This window comes from Pristiophorus japonicus, unplaced genomic scaffold (genome assembly GCF_044704955.1).
Source record: "Pristiophorus japonicus isolate sPriJap1 unplaced genomic scaffold, sPriJap1.hap1 HAP1_SCAFFOLD_29, whole genome shotgun sequence".
Classification (NCBI taxonomy): Eukaryota; Metazoa; Chordata; class Chondrichthyes; family Pristiophoridae; genus Pristiophorus; species Pristiophorus japonicus.
Window position 1 is genome coordinate 58517 of NW_027252668.1, and position 16746 is coordinate 75262.

The 16746-nt window shown below is 50.3% G+C and overlaps 2 protein-coding genes across 3 annotated transcripts in view; one reads left to right on the plus strand and one right to left on the minus strand.

Annotated features, from left to right (window-relative positions):
- Window positions 1–709: 709 nt before the first annotated feature.
- Window positions 710–11957, minus strand: LOC139248099 (THO complex subunit 6-like). The gene is made up of 6 exons (XM_070871848.1): window positions 11920–11957; window positions 9670–9785; window positions 9322–9386; window positions 8253–8356; window positions 7449–7486; window positions 710–812 (listed from the first exon to the last, which is right to left on the minus strand). Exons 1-6 carry the CDS (start codon window positions 11932–11934, stop codon window positions 710–712), a joined length of 441 nt encoding a protein of 146 aa, XP_070727949.1. The 5' UTR covers window positions 11935–11957.
- A 480-nt stretch (window positions 11958–12437) lies between these two features.
- LOC139248313 (ER membrane protein complex subunit 5-like) overlaps window positions 12438–16746 on the plus strand; it is a 38626-nt gene continuing 34317 nt past the window's right edge. For both annotated transcript variants that reach the window (XM_070872109.1, XM_070872108.1), the window contains exon 1: window positions 12438–12600. The gene's annotated coding sequence lies outside the window, so the exon portion shown is untranslated. The remainder of the gene's footprint in view (window positions 12601–16746) is intronic.

The following is a 16746-nucleotide window of genomic DNA, read 5'->3' on the forward strand; positions in this document are numbered from 1 at the left end:
GGGGGGCAGAGAGAGAGAGAGGGGGGCAGAGAGAGAGAGAGGGGGGCAGAGAGAGAGAGAGAGGGGGGCAGAGAGAGAGAGAGAGGGGGGCAGAGAGAGAGAGAGGGGGCAGAGCGAGAGAGGGGGGGGGGCAGAAAGAGAGAGGGGGGGCAGAAAGAGAGAGGGGGGGCAGAAAGAGAGAGGGGGGGTCAGAAAGAGAGAGGGGGGGTCAGAAAGAGAGAGGGGGGGTCAGAAAGAGAGAGGGGGGGTCAGAAAGAGAGAGGGGGGGTCAGAAAGAGAGAGGGGGGGTCAGAAAGAGAGAGGGGGGGCAGAGAGAGAGAGGGGGGGGAAGGGGGAGGGGATATATTTCTGGGAGTGTTTGATGGGACAGTGTAGAGGGAGCTTTACTCTGTATCTAACCCCCTGTACCTGCCCTGGGAGTGTTGATGGGACAGTGTAGAGGGAGCTTTACTCTGTATCTAACCCCCTGTACCTGCCCTGGGAGTGTTTGTTGGGACAGTGTAGAGGGAGCTTTACTCTGTATCTAACCCCCTATACCTGCCCTGGGAGTGTTTGATGGGACAGTGTAGAGGGAGCTTTACTCTGTATCTAACCCCCTATACCTGCCCTGGGAGTGTTTGATGGGACAGTGTAGAGGGAGCTTTACTCTGTATCTAACACGTGCTGTACCTGCCCTGGGAGTGTTTGATGGGACAGTGTAGAGAGAGCTTTACTCTGTATCTAACCCCCTGTACCTGCCCTGGGAGTGTTGGAGGAGTCTTACCTTCTGGTTCAGAACCAAACTGTTTATTTCCGGGATGTCCAAACGAGTCCTGCGGACACAAAGCAATAATAAACGGCTTGGAGAAGCAAGTGGGGCGAGGCACAATATCCACGGCAAAAACAAAACCACGATCATAAAGTTTAGGCTTGGCGGCTGCCCCTTTAAATCCAGTCACAACAAATGGAGCGTTGCTACTCAACTTTATCAGTCTTGTCGGTGACTGGAGGCGAACAGGAGCGACCATCCCCTGGTCTCTGGCCCAGCACTTTGGTATCCTGAGCTCCCACCCAGGGCCTGAGGCCTAGCGTTGGCATGGTAACAGTACGCAAGAGGGACAATCTCTGGCATCACAGTTCGGCTAATGGGGCAAAAAGGGTTTAATTACAAGGATCGGGTGTATGCACTGGGCTTGTATTCCCTTCAGTATGGATTATTATTTAATCGAGATGTTTAAGGTGATTAAAGGATTCGAGCGGGTAGAGAAAGTATTTCCTCTGGGAGTCGGGGGAAAAAGAAAAGACTTGCGTTTATATAGCGCCCTTCACGACCACCGGGCATCTCAAAGCCCTTTGCAGCTGGAGAAAAACTTTTGGAGTGTAGTCACTGTTGTAATGTGGGAAACACAAGAGCCAATTTGCGCACAGCAAGCCCCCACACACAGCTAATGTGATAACAAAGACATCTGATCTGGTCATGATGTTGACTGAGGGATAAATATTGGCCCCAGGACACCGGAGATAACTCCCCCTGCTCTTCTTCGAAATAGTGCCCTAGGATCCTTTACATCCACCTGAGAGCAGTCGGGGGGGCCTCGGTTTAACATCTCGTCCGAACGACGGCACCTCCGACAGTGCGGCGCTCCCTCGTCTTCTGGAATATTTTGAGGATGTAACTAGTAGAGTGGACAAGGGAGAACCAGTGGATGTGGTGTATTTGGACTTTCAAAACGCTTTTGACAAGGTCCCACACAAGAGATTGGTGTGCAAAATTAAAGCACATGGTATTGGGGGTAATGTACTGACGTGGATAGAGAACTGGTTGGCAGACAGGAAGCAGAGAGTCGGGATAAACGGGTCCTTTTCAGAATGGGAGGCAGTGACTAGTGGGGTGCCGCAGGGCTCAATGCTGGGACCCCAGCTCTTTACAATATACATTAATGATTTAGATGAAGGAATTGAGTGTAATATCTCCAAGTTTGCAGATGACACTAAGCTGGGTGGCGGTGTGAGCTGTGAGGGGACGCTAAGAGGCTGCAGGGTGACTTGAACAGGTTCGGTGAGTGGGCAAATGCATGGCAGATGCAGTATAATGTGGATAAATGTGAGGTTATCCACTTTGGGGGCAAAAACACGAAGGCAGAATATTATCTGAATGGTGACAGATTAGGAAAAGGGGAGGTGCAACGAGACCTGGGTGTCATGGTACATCAGTCACTGAAAGTTGGCATGCAGGTACAGCAGGCGGTGAAGAAGGCAAATGGCATGTTGGCCTTCATAGCGAGGGGATTTGAGTACAGGGGCAGGGAGGTGTTGCTACAGTTGTACAGGGCCTTGGTGAGGCCACACCTGGAGTATTGTGTACAGTTTTGGTCTCCTAATCTGAGGAAGGACATTCTTGCTATTGAGGGAGTGCAGCGAAGGTTCACCAGATTGATTCCCGGGATGGCAGGACTGACATGAGGAGAGACTGGATCGACTGGGCTTATATTCACTGGAATTTAGAAGGATGAGAGGGGATCTCATAGAAGATTCTGACGGGACGGGACAGGTTAGATGCAGGAAGAATGTTCCCGATGTTGGGGAAGTCCAGAACCAGGGGTCACAGTCTAAGGATAAGGGGTAAGCTATTTAGGACCGAGATGAGGAGAAACGTCTTCACCCAGAGAGTTGTGAACCTGTGGAATTCTCTACCACAGAAAGTTGTTGAGGCCAGTTCGTTAGATATATTCAAAAGGGAGTTAGATGTGGCCCTTACGGCTAAAGGGATCAAGGGGTATGGAGAGAAAGCAGGAAAGAGGTGAATGATCAGCCATGATCTTATTGGATGGTGGTGCAGGCTCGAAGGGCCGAATGGCCTACTCCTGCACCTATTTTCTATGTTTCTGCACTGCACTGGAGTGTCAGCCTTGATTTTTGTCCAGAGCAAGGGGCATAAGTTTAAAATTCGAGCTTGGTGGTTTCGGGGTGATGTCAGGAAGCCCTTTTTCCACACAAAGGGTGGTGGAAATGTGGAACTCTCTCACCCAAATAGCTGCTGTGGCTCAGGCTCAACTGGAACTTTCAAAACGGAGATTGATCCGATTTCCGTTGGGTAAGAGTATTAAAGGTTGTGGAACCAAGGCGGGTAGATGGAGTTAAGATACAGATCAGCCACGATCATATAGAATAACGGAACAGGCTCGAGGGGCCGAATGGCCTCCTCCTGTTCCTACATCCATTATACGAACATAAGAAATAGGAGCAGGAGTCGGCCATTCGGCCCCTCGAGCCTGCTCCGCCATTCAATAAAACCATGGCTGATCCGATCATGGACTCAGCTCCACTTCCCCGCCCGCTCCCCATAACCCTTCACTCCCTTATCGCTCAAAAATCTGTCTATCTCCGCCTTAAATATGTTCAATGACCCAGCCTCCACAGCTCTCTGGGGCAGAGAATTCCACAGATTTACAACCCTCCGAGAGAAGAAATTCCTCTTCAACTCAGTTTTAAATGGGCAACCCCTTATTCTGAGACTATGTCCCTAGTTTTAGTTTCCCCTATCAGTGGAAATATCCTCTCTGCATCCACCTTGTCGAGCTCCCTCATTATTTTATGCTTCGATAAGATCACCTCTCATTCTTCTGAACTCCAATGAGTAGAGGCCCAACCTACTCAACCTTTCCTCATAAGTCAACCCCCTCATCTCCGGAATCAACCGAGTGAACCTTCTCTGAACTGCCTCCAATGCAAGTATATCCCTCCTTAAATACGGAGACCAGAACTGTACGCAGTACTCCAGGTGTGGCCTCACCAATACCCTGTACAGTTGTAGTAGGACTTCCCTGCTTTTATACTCTCTCCCCCTTGCAATAAAGGCCCACATGCCATTATGCAAGTGTAGGGTGATTAGGCCACTTGCACCTGGGGGGCCCATGGTTCGGAGGATCCCGGGGCGGCTGGGGGAAGGAGGGGTGATGGGTACCCGCGGGTAGAGTTGGCCGTTCTCAGGCCTGGAGATCCCGGTGTCTCTGAACACAGTGCCCAGTGCGAGCCTCGGACGGGTCAGGGCCTGTGCGACAGGCTCAGTCGGACCGAAATCTGGGCACGCACTTCACCCTGGACAGGAGTGGTACACGGCGGATACGGTCCTCCCAGTCCTTAAGCGTCGACACACTTACCAACTTCACTAAAACAGATGATCTGGTCATTATCACATTGCTGTTTGTGGGAGCCTGCTATGCGCAAATTGGATGCCACATTTCTTAACATTGCAACAGTGACCACATTTTAAAAGCACTGTATTGGCTTGAAGTGCTTTGGGACATCGTTGTGGTATAGAAATGCAAATTCTTTCTTTCTTAAACTAAATAATATAGAACCTTGGTTAGACCACACTTGGAGCACCGTGCACAGTTCTGGTCTCCATATACCTTGGTTAGACCACACTTGGAGCACAGTGCACAGTTCCGGTCTCCATATACCTTGGTTAGACCACACTTGGAGCACTGTGCACAGTTCCGGTCTCCATATACCTTGGTTAGACCACACTTGGAGCACTGTGCACAGTTCTTGTCTCCATATACCTTGGTTAGACCACACTTGGAGCACAGTGCACAGTTCCGGTCTCCATATACCTTGGTTAGACCACACTTGGAGCACAGTGCACAGTTCCGGTCTCCATATACCTTGGTTAGACCACACTTGGAGCACTGTGCACAGTTCCGATCTCCATATACCTTGGTTAGACCACACTTGGAGCACCGGACACAGTTCTTGTCTCCATATACCTTGGTTAGACCACACTTGGAGCACTGTGCACAGTTCCGATCTCCATATACCTTGGTTAGACCACACTTGGAGCACCGTGCACAGTTCTGGTCTCCATATACCTTGGTTAGACCACACTTGGAGCACCGTGCACAGTTCTGGTCTCCATATCCCTTGGTTAGACCACACTAGGAGCACTGTGCACTGTTCTGCTCTCCATATACCTTGGTTAGACCACACTTGGAGCATTGTGTACAATTCTGGTATCCATATTATGAAAAGGTTAACAGGCACTATAAAATGGTCAAAAAAAAGGATTTACAAGGATGATAGTTCTGCTATGACGAAAAACTGAACAGGCCGGGGATCTCTCCTCAAGAAATGAGAAGGATGACGGGATGACCTGATGGAGATCTGTAAAATGATGAAGGGGTTTGATAAGGCAGACATAGAGATGTTTCCAGTTGTGAGGGAGATAAAAAAAAAAACAGGGGCCATAAATATAAGATAGTCACTGTAAGAAATCGTGGATTGCAAGAAATCGTGAATTGGAAGAAATAACTTGAGACAAAAAGTCTCTTCAGACTGCACAGCTAAAGCTACATATTTGAAGGCGAAGAATGGCATGTCTGACTCCAAACCTGGGAGGATAAGGCGAGCCGAGACGAGAGGAAATCAGATGGATGGGCCTTCAGAAAGTATAAGCAGGAATGACATGTGAAGGGGAGGGTTTTTGCGTCCGAGAGTTGAGACAAAGAACTCGACAAGCCATTGGGCACCCTGGTTTGGGAAGAGTCCTTGTCCTGTCCATTCTTTTACTCCAGACCCACCCCTAAAAAGAGAGCAAGGGAGATATCGAAAGAGCTTTTCGGGGCACTTGATGCAGAGAAGAACTGTTGGTGCCACAAACCGTCTGTGCGATCGGGACTAGTACTGGTCACGGTCGTAGGTCTACTATATGTATCCTGATTGTGTGTTGCGTTTGACTATATTTGAACTGCCGCTCCTTAATAAAACGCCTTATGACACCAAAGACCGTTTTGGGGAATGGCCTATGACTCCCAACACTTTTTGTGTGACCCGTGATCCAAATCTTACATCGTTAATAAACCCAATGTGAAATTCAGGAGAAAACTCTTTACCCAGAGAGTGGGAAGAATATGAAACTTGCTACCACAACAACAACTACTATTTATATTGCTTCTTCAACGCCCCAAGGAGCTTCACAGGAGTGTTACGAGATAAACAACTTGACACCGAGCCACATCCGTAGATATTAGCGCAAGTGACCAAAAGCTCGGTCACAGAGGTCGGTTTTAAGGAGTGTCTTGAAGGAGGAAAGAGAGGTAGAGAGGTGGAGAGGTTTAGGGAGGGAGTTCCAGAGCTTGGGGCTCAGGCAACAGAAGGCACGGCCACCGATGGTGGAGCGATTATAATCAGGGATGGTCAAGAGGGCAGAGGAGCGCAGACATCTGTGGGGCTGGATGAGACGACAGAGATAAGTAGAGGAGGAAGTGAGACATATAGCATAGATGCATTTAAGGGGAAGATAGATAAACACATGAGAGAGAAAGGAGATAGGGTTACATGAAGAGGGGTGGGAGGAGGCTCAAATGCAGCATGCACCACTGGGCTGAATGGCCTGTTCCTCCATCGTATATTCTATATCATTCTCTGAAAGAGGACTGTCGGGAATTCACGCTCTCGGCAATATATATCCAAGAGAGTTCGGTGACTGGACGTCACGGTCACTCAGGGAGACAGAGCACTGAGACAGAGTACGCATCAGTCCAATGGGATTGTGTACAATGGGAGTGAATGGGAAGGGGTTGGGCCCATTGGGATTGTGTACAGTGGGAGTGAATGGGAAGGGGTTGGGTCCACTGGGATTGTGTACAATGGGAGTGAATGGGAAGGGGTTGGGTCCATTGGGATTGTGTACAGTGGGAGTGAATGGGAAGGGGTTGGGTCCATTGGGATTGTGTACAATGGGAGTGAATGGAAAGGGGTTGGGTCCATTGGGATTGTGTAAATGGGAGTGAATGGGAAGGGGTTGGGTCCATTGGGATTGTGTACAATGGGAGTGAATGGGAAGGGGTTGGGTCCATTGGGATTGTGTACAGTGGGAGTGAATGGGAAGGGGTTGGGTCCATTGGGATTGTGTACAGTGGGAGTGAATGGGAAGGGGTTGGGTCCATTGGGATTGTGTACAGTGGGAGTGAATGGGAAGGTGTTGGGTCCACTGGGATTGTATACAATGGGAGTGAATGGGAAGGGGTTGGGTCCATTGGGATTGTGTACAATGGGAGTGAATGGGAAGGTGTTGGGTCCATTGGGATTGTGTACAGTGGGAGTGAATGGGAAGGGGTTGGGTCCATTGGGATTTTGTACAATGGGAATGAATGGGAAGGGGTTGGGTCCATTGGGATTTTGTACAATGGGAATGAATGGGAAGGGGTTGGGTCCATTGGGATTTTGTACAATGGGAGTGAATGGGAAGGGGTTGGGTCCATTGGGATTGTGTACAGTGGGAGTGAATGGGAAGGGGTTGGGTCCATTGGGATTGTGTACAGTGGGAGTGAATGGGAAGGTGTTGGGTCCACTGGGATTGTATACAGTGGGAGTGAATGGGAAGGGGTTGGGTCCATTGGGATTGTGCACAGTGGGAGTGAATGGGAAGGGGTGTGGAAAGAAATAAATCTATTGTTAAAGAGAGTTACCCAAAGGCCGGTCGACGACACCAAACTTCTTTGCAACCCTGAAATAAAAACAAAAGAAATCATGGTCACAGTGCGTTAGATACACTGTCCTTTCCCCCTCTGGGACCGGGTGTCACAGTGTGTTAGATACACTGTCCTTTCCCCCTCTGGGACCGGGTGTCACAGTGTGTTAGATACACTGTCCTTTCCCCCTCTGGGACCGGGTGTCACAGTGTGTTAGATACACTGTCTTTTCCCCCTCTGGGATCGGTTGTGAGTGCGTTAGATACACTGTCCTTTCCCCCTCTGGGACCGAGCATCAAAGTCTATGAGCCAAAGACTTTCCATCAAACAGCAATGAGTTGAATGTCTGTTTTAGTGTGTATTGGTTGAGGGGCACTCATTGGTCACATGACACCGTTCAGAACTCCCACTTCTCTTCCAATTGTGTCCGGAAAGACGGCACCTCCAATAGTGCGGCACTCCCTCAGTATTGTCCCTCCGACAGTGCGGCACTCCCTCAGTACTGTCCCTCCGACAGTGCGGCGCTCCCTCAGTACTGCCCCTCCGACAGTGCAGCGCTCCCTCAGTACTGCCCCTCCGACAGTGCAGCACTCCCTCAGTACTGCCCCTCCGACAGTGCAGCACTCCCTCAGTACTGCCCCTCCGACAGTGCAGCACTCCCTCAGTACTGCCCCTCCGACAGTGCAGCACTCCCTCAGTACTGCCCCTCCGACAGTGCGGCATGGGATTATGGGGCTCGACTCTCTGGGATATGTGGGGTTCGAAAGCGAGAGCATCTGCGCTAAAACGATGTCCGTTTACCTTTTTAATCAACTCGTTCCAGTTCCAGGCTTTGATATCTCCCGTCCCGGAGCTCATCAGCTGTCGGCTGGTGGAAACCAGGCTGTAGACGGGACCATCGTGAGCTGAGGGATAAAACAGCAATCGTTAATGGTACAGCACGGGTTAGATACAGAGTAAAGCTACCTCTACACTGTCCCATCAAACACTCCCAGGGCAGGTACAGCACGGGTTAGATACAGAGTAAAGCTCCCTCTACACTGTCCCATCAAACACTCCCAGGGCAGGTACAGGGGGTTAGATACAGAGTAAAGCTCCCTCGACACTGTCCCATCAAACAATCCCAGGGCAGGTACAGCACGGGGTTAGATACAGAGTAAAGCTCCCTCTACACTGTCCCATCAAACACTCCCAGGGCAGGTACAGCACGGGTTAGATACAGAGTAAAGGTCCCTCTACACTGTCCCATCAAACAATCCCAGGGCAGGTACAGCACGGGTTAGATACAGAGTAAAGCTCCCTCTGCACTGTCCCATCAAACACTCCCAGGGCAGGTACAGGGGGTTAGATACAGAGTAAAGCTCCCCCTACACTGTCCCATCAAACACTCCCAGGGCAGGTACAGGGGGTTAGATACAGAGTAAAGCTCCCTCTACACTGTCCCATCAAACACTCCCAGGGCAGGTACAGGGGGTTAGATACAGAGTAAAGCTCCCTCTACACTGTCCCATCAAACACTCCCAGGGCAGGTACAGCACGGGTTAGATACAGAGTAAAGCTCCCTCTACACTGTCCCATCAAACACTCCCAGGGCAGGTACAGCACGGGTTAGATACAGAGTAAAGCTCCCTCTACACTGTCCCATCAAACACTCCCAGGGCAGGTAAAGGGGGTTAGATACAGAGTAAAGCTCCCTCTACACTGTCCCATCAAACACTCCCAGGGCAGGTACAGCACGGGTTAGATACAGAGTAAAGCTCCCTCGACACTGTCCCATCAAACACTCCCAGGGCAGGTACAATTGGGAGTCGCATACAGTTGGTGAGAAGTACGCAGTGAAACTCTTTGTCCGATTTCTATTGTCTCTTACCTTGGAAGGTGAAAATGGGCTTTTGATTGTCTTCAGTTGCCTCTATACTGAGAGCGGCAGCTAGACTGCGGGAAGAACGGAGAGTGTGTTATTGCTGGACAGGTTTAGGGTCAGAGGGTCTGGGGCCGTGCTTGGGGTCTCTTGGGGGTGGGCCCGGGGTGTGGGGGAGGGGCCGTGGGCCCCGGGGTGTGGGGGAGGGGCCGTGGGCCCTGGGGGAGAGGCCGTGGGCCAGGGAGAGCGCACGGGGTGTGGGGGAGGGGCCGTGGGCCCCGGGGTGTGGGGGAGGGGCCGTGGGGCCCGGGGGCAGGACCAGTGACCAGGCCAGCCTCTTGCAGTTGCCGCCAGTACCTGAAGATGGCGATCTCCCCGTAGTTGTTCCCAGCGGCCAAGTACTTCCCACAGGGAGAGAAGCTTTGGGAGAAAACGGTCATGTGAAGCAGCTCCAGCTTGTGCTGCACCTCTGCCTGGGGGAAAAGAACAAAAACAAAACTGCTTTAACAAGCATGATACAGGCGGCATCAATAGTCAGCCACACCACCCAAGGCCCAGGATTTCAGGGCGAGGACAAAGGGGAGCTGGCCCGGTGGGCGATAAACCGGGGGCCCCAGCTGTAATATTCTGGGCTCCACACTTTAGGAAGGATGTGAAGGCCTTGGCGAGGGAGCAGAGGGGATTGACCAGAATGGTACCAGGGATGGGGAACTTCAGTTACATGGGGAGACTGAAGAAGCCGGGATTGTTCTCCTTAGAGCAGAGAAGGTTAAGGGGAGAGTGACCAGAATGGTACCGGGGATGGAGAACTTCAGTTACATGGGGAGACTGAAGAAGCCGGGATTGTTCTCCTTAGAGCAGAGAAGGTTAAGGGGAGAGTGACCAGAATGGTACCAGGGATGGAGAACTTCAGTTACATGGGGAGACTGAAGAAGCCGGGATTGTTCTCCTTAGAGCAGAGAAGGTTAAGGGGAGAGTGACCAGAATGGTACCAGGGATGGAGAACTTCAGTTACATGGGGAGACTGGAGAAGCTGGGGTTGTTCTCCTTAGAGCAGAGAAGGTTAAGGGGAGAGTGACCAGAATGGTACCAGGGATGGGGAACTTCAGTTACATGGGGAGACTGGAGAAGCTGGGGTTGTTCTCCTTAGAGAGCAGGGAGTTATCCCCGGTGTCCTCGATCAATATTTATCCCTCAATCAACATAGCAAAAAACAGATTATCTGGTCATTATCACATTGCTGTTTGTGGGAGCTTGCTGTGCGCAAATTGGCTGCTGCGTTTCCCACATTACAACAGTGACTGCACTCCAAAAGTACTGCATTGGCTGTAAAGCGCTTTGAGACGTCCGGTGGTGGTGAATAGCGCTACATAAATAGAAGTCATTCTTTCACGAAACACACATGATCTCAGCATTTATCTCGATGATTGAAAGCTTGCTGCACGCAAAATGGCCACCGTGTTTCCTAAATTGCGACAGTGACGACACTTCAAAAGTACTTCGTTGGCTGTGAAGCGCAGTGGATCGTCTCGAGGTCGTGATCGGTGCGGTGTCAATGGAGGTTCTTTCAATTCGGAAAATGGGATGAATCTTAAAAATATCTTTATATTAAAAATCTTGCACAGGGAGCATAACTCGGTCTCCCCATCCTGGATAGTAAAACAAAAATTAGACACAACCCCAGCTTCTCCAGTCTCCCCATGTAACTGAAGTTCCCCATCCCTGGTACCATTCTGGTCACTCTCCCCTTAACCTTCTCTGCTCTAAGGAGAACAATCCCAGCTTCTCCAGTCTCCCCATGTAACTGAAGTTCCCCATCCCTGGTACCATTCTGGTCACTCTCCCCTTAACCTTCTCTGCTCTAAGGAGAACAACCCCAGCTTCTCCAATCTCCCCATGTAACTGAAGTTCCCCATCCCTGGTACCATTCTGGTCACTCTCCCCTTAACCTTCTCTGCTCTAAGGAGAACAATCCCAGCTTCTCCAGTCTCCCCATGTAACTGAAGTTCCCCATCCCTGGTACCATTCTGGTCACTCTCCCCTTAACCTTCTCTGCTCTAAGGAGAACAACCCCAGCTTCTCCAATCTCCCCATGTAACTGAAGTTCCCCATCCCTGGTACCATTCTGGTCACTCTCCCCTTAACCTTCTCTGCTCTAAGGAGAACAACCCCAGCTTCTCCAATCTCCCCATGTAACTGAAGTTCCCCATCCCTGGTACCATTCTGGTCACTCTCCCCTTAACCTTCTCTGCTCTAAGGAGAACAACCCCAGCTTCTCCAATCTCCCCATGTAACTGAAGTTCCCCATCCCTGGTACCATTCTGGTCACTCTCCCCTTAACCTTCTCTGCTCTAAGGAGAACAATCCCAGCTTCTCCAGTCTCCCCATGTAACTGAAGTTCCCCATCCCTGGTACCATTCTGGTCAATCTCCCCTCTCTCTCTCTACAAGGATGAGGCATGTTTCCTAAACTCTGGATCCCACCACTGGACACAATATTCCAGCTGAAGCCAAACCAACATTAAATATGATCATCTTTTTTTAAAAAAAACCACAATAAAGTCACGTTTCCCGCGGGTCAGAGGTCAGAGCCAGCCACAACATTTACCACGGCCGCCGCCATCTTGCGCGCGCATGCGTGTTTCCCTTGCCCGAAACCCGCGCAATGCCCCCTGGGTCGAAGCCCCAAAGCGTCCCCTTTATCAGAAAATTAATTGGGACGAGGTGAGAAAGGTGCGGGACAAAAAGCCTTTCGAGAACAGGGCGGCAAATAAATAAATAGCCTACCCAAAAAAAAAAAATTAATTGCTGAAGAATTGGGAGGGGGCGGTGCCAGGGCGCGGTGTCTGCTGGGAAGCAGCCGGGCCTGACGCGATGTCCTGAAGAAAACCAAGAGCCGCCCGGTGGAGAGAGAGGGTGACGGTAACCATGGAGACCGGGAGGCGGGGCCTTCCACCATCCCCCCCCCCACACACCTGACCGCTGACCCTGGCCGGAAGACGGCGTTGCGCGCGCGCGCGCGCGCGTGGCGCTCTGGGAGCTGTAGTCCGGCCGGCGCCGGAAGTGCGGGCGCGGCGGGCGGCGGGAGGGAGCGGGGAAAGACTACAAGCCGCCCCGGCGGGCCCCGCGCGCCAACTGCGGAGGGGCCGGGAGCCGGGAGCCGGGAGCCGCGCCTCCATCTTGGAGAGGCCGCGAAGGAGGAGGAAGAGACGGTTGTTGTTGGTCCGGATTCCCCCCGCCGCCGCCGCTGTCTCTCTCTCTCTCTCTCCCCATCTTACAGCCGGCATCGGTGAGTCACCTGGCGGCCTGTCCCCTCACCGGCAGCGGGCGGGCGGGCGGGAGGGAGGGCGCCTGAGGCCGCTAGGCCCCAAACCAGCCGGGCCCCAGACAGACCGGGAGGGAGGGAGGGAGTGAGGGAGTGTGGGAAAGGGTGTGTGAGAGACAGGGAGAGGATAGTGAGAGAGAGAGAGAGCATTGATGGGTCTAATAGTGTGTGTGTGTGAGAGAGAGAGAGCATTGATGGGTCTAATAGTGTGTGAGCGAGAGAGAGCATTGATGGGTCTAATAGTGTGTGTGTGAGAGAGAGAGAGCATTGATGGGTCTAATAGTGTGTGAGAGAGAGAGAGAGAGAGCATTGATGGGTCTAATAGTGTGTGAGCGAGAGAGAGCATTGATGGGTCTAATAGTGTGTGAGAGAGAGAGAGAGCATTGATGGGTCTAATAGTGTGTGAGAGAGAGAGAGAGCATTGATGGGTCGAATAGTGTGTGTGAGAGAGAGAGCATTGATGGGTCTAATAGTGTGTGAGAGAGAGAGAGAGCATTGATGGGTCTAATAGTGTGTGAGAGAGAGAGAGAGCATTGATGGGTCGAATAGTGTGTGTGAGAGAGAGAGCATTGATGGGTCTAATAGTGTGTGAGCGAGAGAGAGCATTGATGGGTCTAATAGTGTGTGAGAGAGAGAGAGAGCATTGATGGGTCTAATAGTGTGTGAGAGAGAGAGAGAGCATTGATGGGTCGAATAGTGTGTGTGAGAGAGAGAGCATTGATGGGTCTAATAGTGTGTGAGCGAGAGAGAGCATTGATGGGTCTAATAGTGTGTGAGCGAGAGAGAGCATTGATGGGTCGAATAGTGTGTGAGAGAGAGAGAGCATTGATGGGTCTAATAGTGTGTGAGCGAGAGAGAGCATTGATGGGTCTAATAGTGTGTGTGTGAGAGAGAGAGAGCATTGATGGGTCTAATAGTGTGTGAGCGAGAGAGAGAGAGCATTGATGGGTCGAATAGTGTGTGTGAGAGAGAGAGCATTGATGGGTCTAATAGTGTGTGAGAGAGAGAGAGAGCATTGATGGGTCTAATAGTGTGTGAGAGAGAGAGAGAGCATTGATGGGTCGAATAGTGTGTGTGAGAGAGAGAGCATTGATGGGTCTAATAGTGTGTGAGAGAGAGAGAGAGCATTGATGGGTCTAATAGTGTGAGAGAGAGAGAGAGAGCATTGATGGGTCTAATAGTGTGTGAGAGAGAGAGAGAGCATTGATGGGTCTAATAGTGTGAGAGAGAGAGAGAGAGCATTGATGGGTCTAATAGTGTGTGAGCGAGAGAGAGAGCATTGATGGGTCTAATAGTGTGTGAGAGAGAGAGAGAGAGCATTGATGGGTCGAATAGTGTGTGTGAGAGAGAGAGCATTGATGGGTCTAATAGTGTGTGTGAGAGAGAGAGAGAGAGCATTGATGGGTCTAATAGTGTGTGAGCGAGAGAGAGCATTGATGGGTCTAATAGTGTGTGAGCGAGAGAGAGAGAGCATTGATGGGTCTAATAGTGTGTGAGCGAGAGAGAGCATTGATGGGTCTAATAGTGTGTGAGCGAGAGAGAGAGAGCATTGATGGGTCGAATAGTGTGTGAGAGAGAGAGAGCATTGATGGGTCTAATAGTGTGTGAGCGAGAGAGAGCATTGATGGGTCTAATAGTGTGTGAGCGAGAGAGAGAGAGCATTGATGGGTCGAATAGTGTGTGTGAGAGAGAGAGCATTGATGGGTCTAATAGTGTGTGAGCGAGAGAGAGAGAGCATTGATGGGTCGAATAGTGTGTGTGAGAGAGAGAGAGCATTGATGGGTCTAATAGTGTGTGAGCGAGAGAGAGAGAGCATTGATGGGTCGAATAGTGTGTGTGAGAGAGAGAGCATTGATGGGTCTAATAGTGTGTGAGAGAGAGAGAGAGCATTGATGGGTCTAATAGTGTGTGAGAGAGAGAGAGAGCATTGATGGGTCGAATAGTGTGTGTGAGAGAGAGAGCATTGATGGGTCTAATAGTGTGTGAGAGAGAGAGAGAGCATTGATGGGTCTAATAGTGTGTGAGAGAGAGAGAGAGCATTGATGGGTCGAATAGTGTGTGTGAGAGAGAGAGCATTGATGGGTCTAATAGTGTGTGAGAGAGAGAGAGAGAGCATTGATGGGTCTAATAGTGTGTGTGTGTGAGAGAGAGAGAGCATTGATGGGTCTAATAGTGTGTGAGCGAGAGAGAGCATTGATGGGTCTAATAGTGTGTGTGTGAGAGAGAGAGAGCATTGATGGGTCTAATAGTGTGTGAGCGAGAGAGAGAGCATTGATGGGTCTAATAGTGTGTGTGTGAGAGAGAGAGAGCATTGATGGGTCTAATAGTGTGTGAGCGAGAGAGAGAGCATTGATGGGTCTAATAGTGTGTGAGAGAGAGAGAGCATTGATGGGTCCAATAGTGTGTGTGTGTGAGAGAGAGAGAGCATTGATGGGTCTAATAGTGTGTGAGAGAGAGAGAGAGAGCATTGATGGGTCTAATAGTGTGTGTGTGTGAGAGAGAGAGCATTGATGGGTCTAATAGTGTGTGAGAGAGAGAGAGAGCATTGATGGGTCTAATAGTGTGTGTGTGTGAGAGAGAGAGCATTGATGGGTCTAATAGTGTGTGAGCGAGAGAGAGCATTGATGGGTCTAATAGTGTGTGAGCGAGAGAGAGAGCATTGATGGGTCTAATAGTGTGTGTGTGAGAGAGAGAGAGCATTGATGGGTCTAATAGTGTGTGAGCGAGAGAGAGCATTGATGGGTCTAATAGTGTGTGTGAGAGAGAGAGAGCATTGATGGGTCTAATAGTGTGTGAGAGAGAGAGAGAGAGCATTGATGGGTCTAATAGTGTGTGTGTGTGAGAGAGAGAGAGAGCATTGATGGGTCTAATAGTGTGTGAGAGAGAGAGAGAGCATTGATGGGTCTAATAGTGTGTGTGTGTGAGAGAGAGAGCATTGATGGGTCTAATAGTGTGTGAGCGAGAGAGAGCATTGATGGGTCTAATAGTGTGTGAGCGAGAGAGAGAGCATTGATGGGTCTAATAGTGTGTGTGTGAGAGAGAGAGAGCATTGATGGGTCTAATAGTGTGTGAGCGAGAGAGAGCATTGATGGGTCTAATAGTGTGTGAGCGAGAGAGAGAGCATTGATGGGTCTAATAGTGTGTGTGTGAGAGAGAGAGAGCATTGATGGGTCTAATAGTGTGTGTGTGTGAGAGAGAGAGAGCATTGATGGGTCTAATAGTGTGTGAGCGAGAGAGAGCATTGATGGGTCTAATAGTGTGTGTGTGTGAGAGAGAGAGAGCATTGATGGGTCTAATAGTGTGTGAGCGAGAGAGAGCATTGATGGGTCTAATAGTGTGTGAGCGAGAGAGAGAGAGCATTGATGGGTCTAATAGTGTGTGAGAGAGAGAGAGAGAGCATTGATGGGTCTATTAGTGTGTGAGAGAGAGAGAGAGAGAGAGCATTGATGGGTCTAATAGTGTGTGAGAGAGAGAGAGAGAGAGAGCATTGATGGGTCTAATAGTGTGTGAGAGAGAGAGAGAGAGAGCATTGATGGGTCTAATAGTGTGTGAGAGAGAGAGAGCATTGATGGGTCTATTAGTGTGTGAGAGAGAGAGAGAGAGAGAGCATTGATGGGTCTAATAGGGTGTGAGAGAGAGAGAGAGAGCATTGATGGGTCTATTAGTGTGTGTGAGAGAGAGAGAGAGAGAGAGAGCATTGATGGGTCTATTAGTGTGTGAGAGAGAGAGAGAGAGAGAGAGAGCATTGATGGGTCTAATAGTGTGTGTGAGAGAGAGAGAGAGCATTGATGGGTCTAATAGTGTGTGTGTGTGAGAGAGAGAGAGAGAGCATTGATGGGTCTATTAGTGTGTGAGAGAGAGAGAGAGAGCATTGATGGGTCTAATAGTGTGTGAGAGAGAGAGAGAGAGAGCATTGATGGGTCTAATAGTGTGTGTGTGTGAGAGAGAGAGAGAGAGAGCATTGATGGGTCTAATAGTGTGTGAGAGAGAGAGAGAGCATTGATGGGTCTAATAGTGTGTGAGAGAGAGAGAGAGCATTGATGGGTCTAATAGTGTGTGAGAGAGAGAGAGAGCATTGATGGGTCTAATAGTGTGTGTGAGAGAGAGAGA

What these genes read in the sequence shown, in the direction of transcription:
- LOC139248099 (XM_070871848.1), bottom strand. An exon ending in GGGGAGATCGCCATCTTCAG is followed by an intron (nt 9,387 to 9,669) that starts GTACTGGCGGCA and finishes TTCTTCCCGCAG; the next exon opens with TCTAGCTGCCGCTCTCAGTA. An exon ending in GCCCATTTTCACCTTCCAAG is followed by an intron (nt 8,357 to 9,321) that starts GTAAGAGACAAT and finishes TTTATCCCTCAG; the next exon opens with CTCACGATGGTCCCGTCTAC.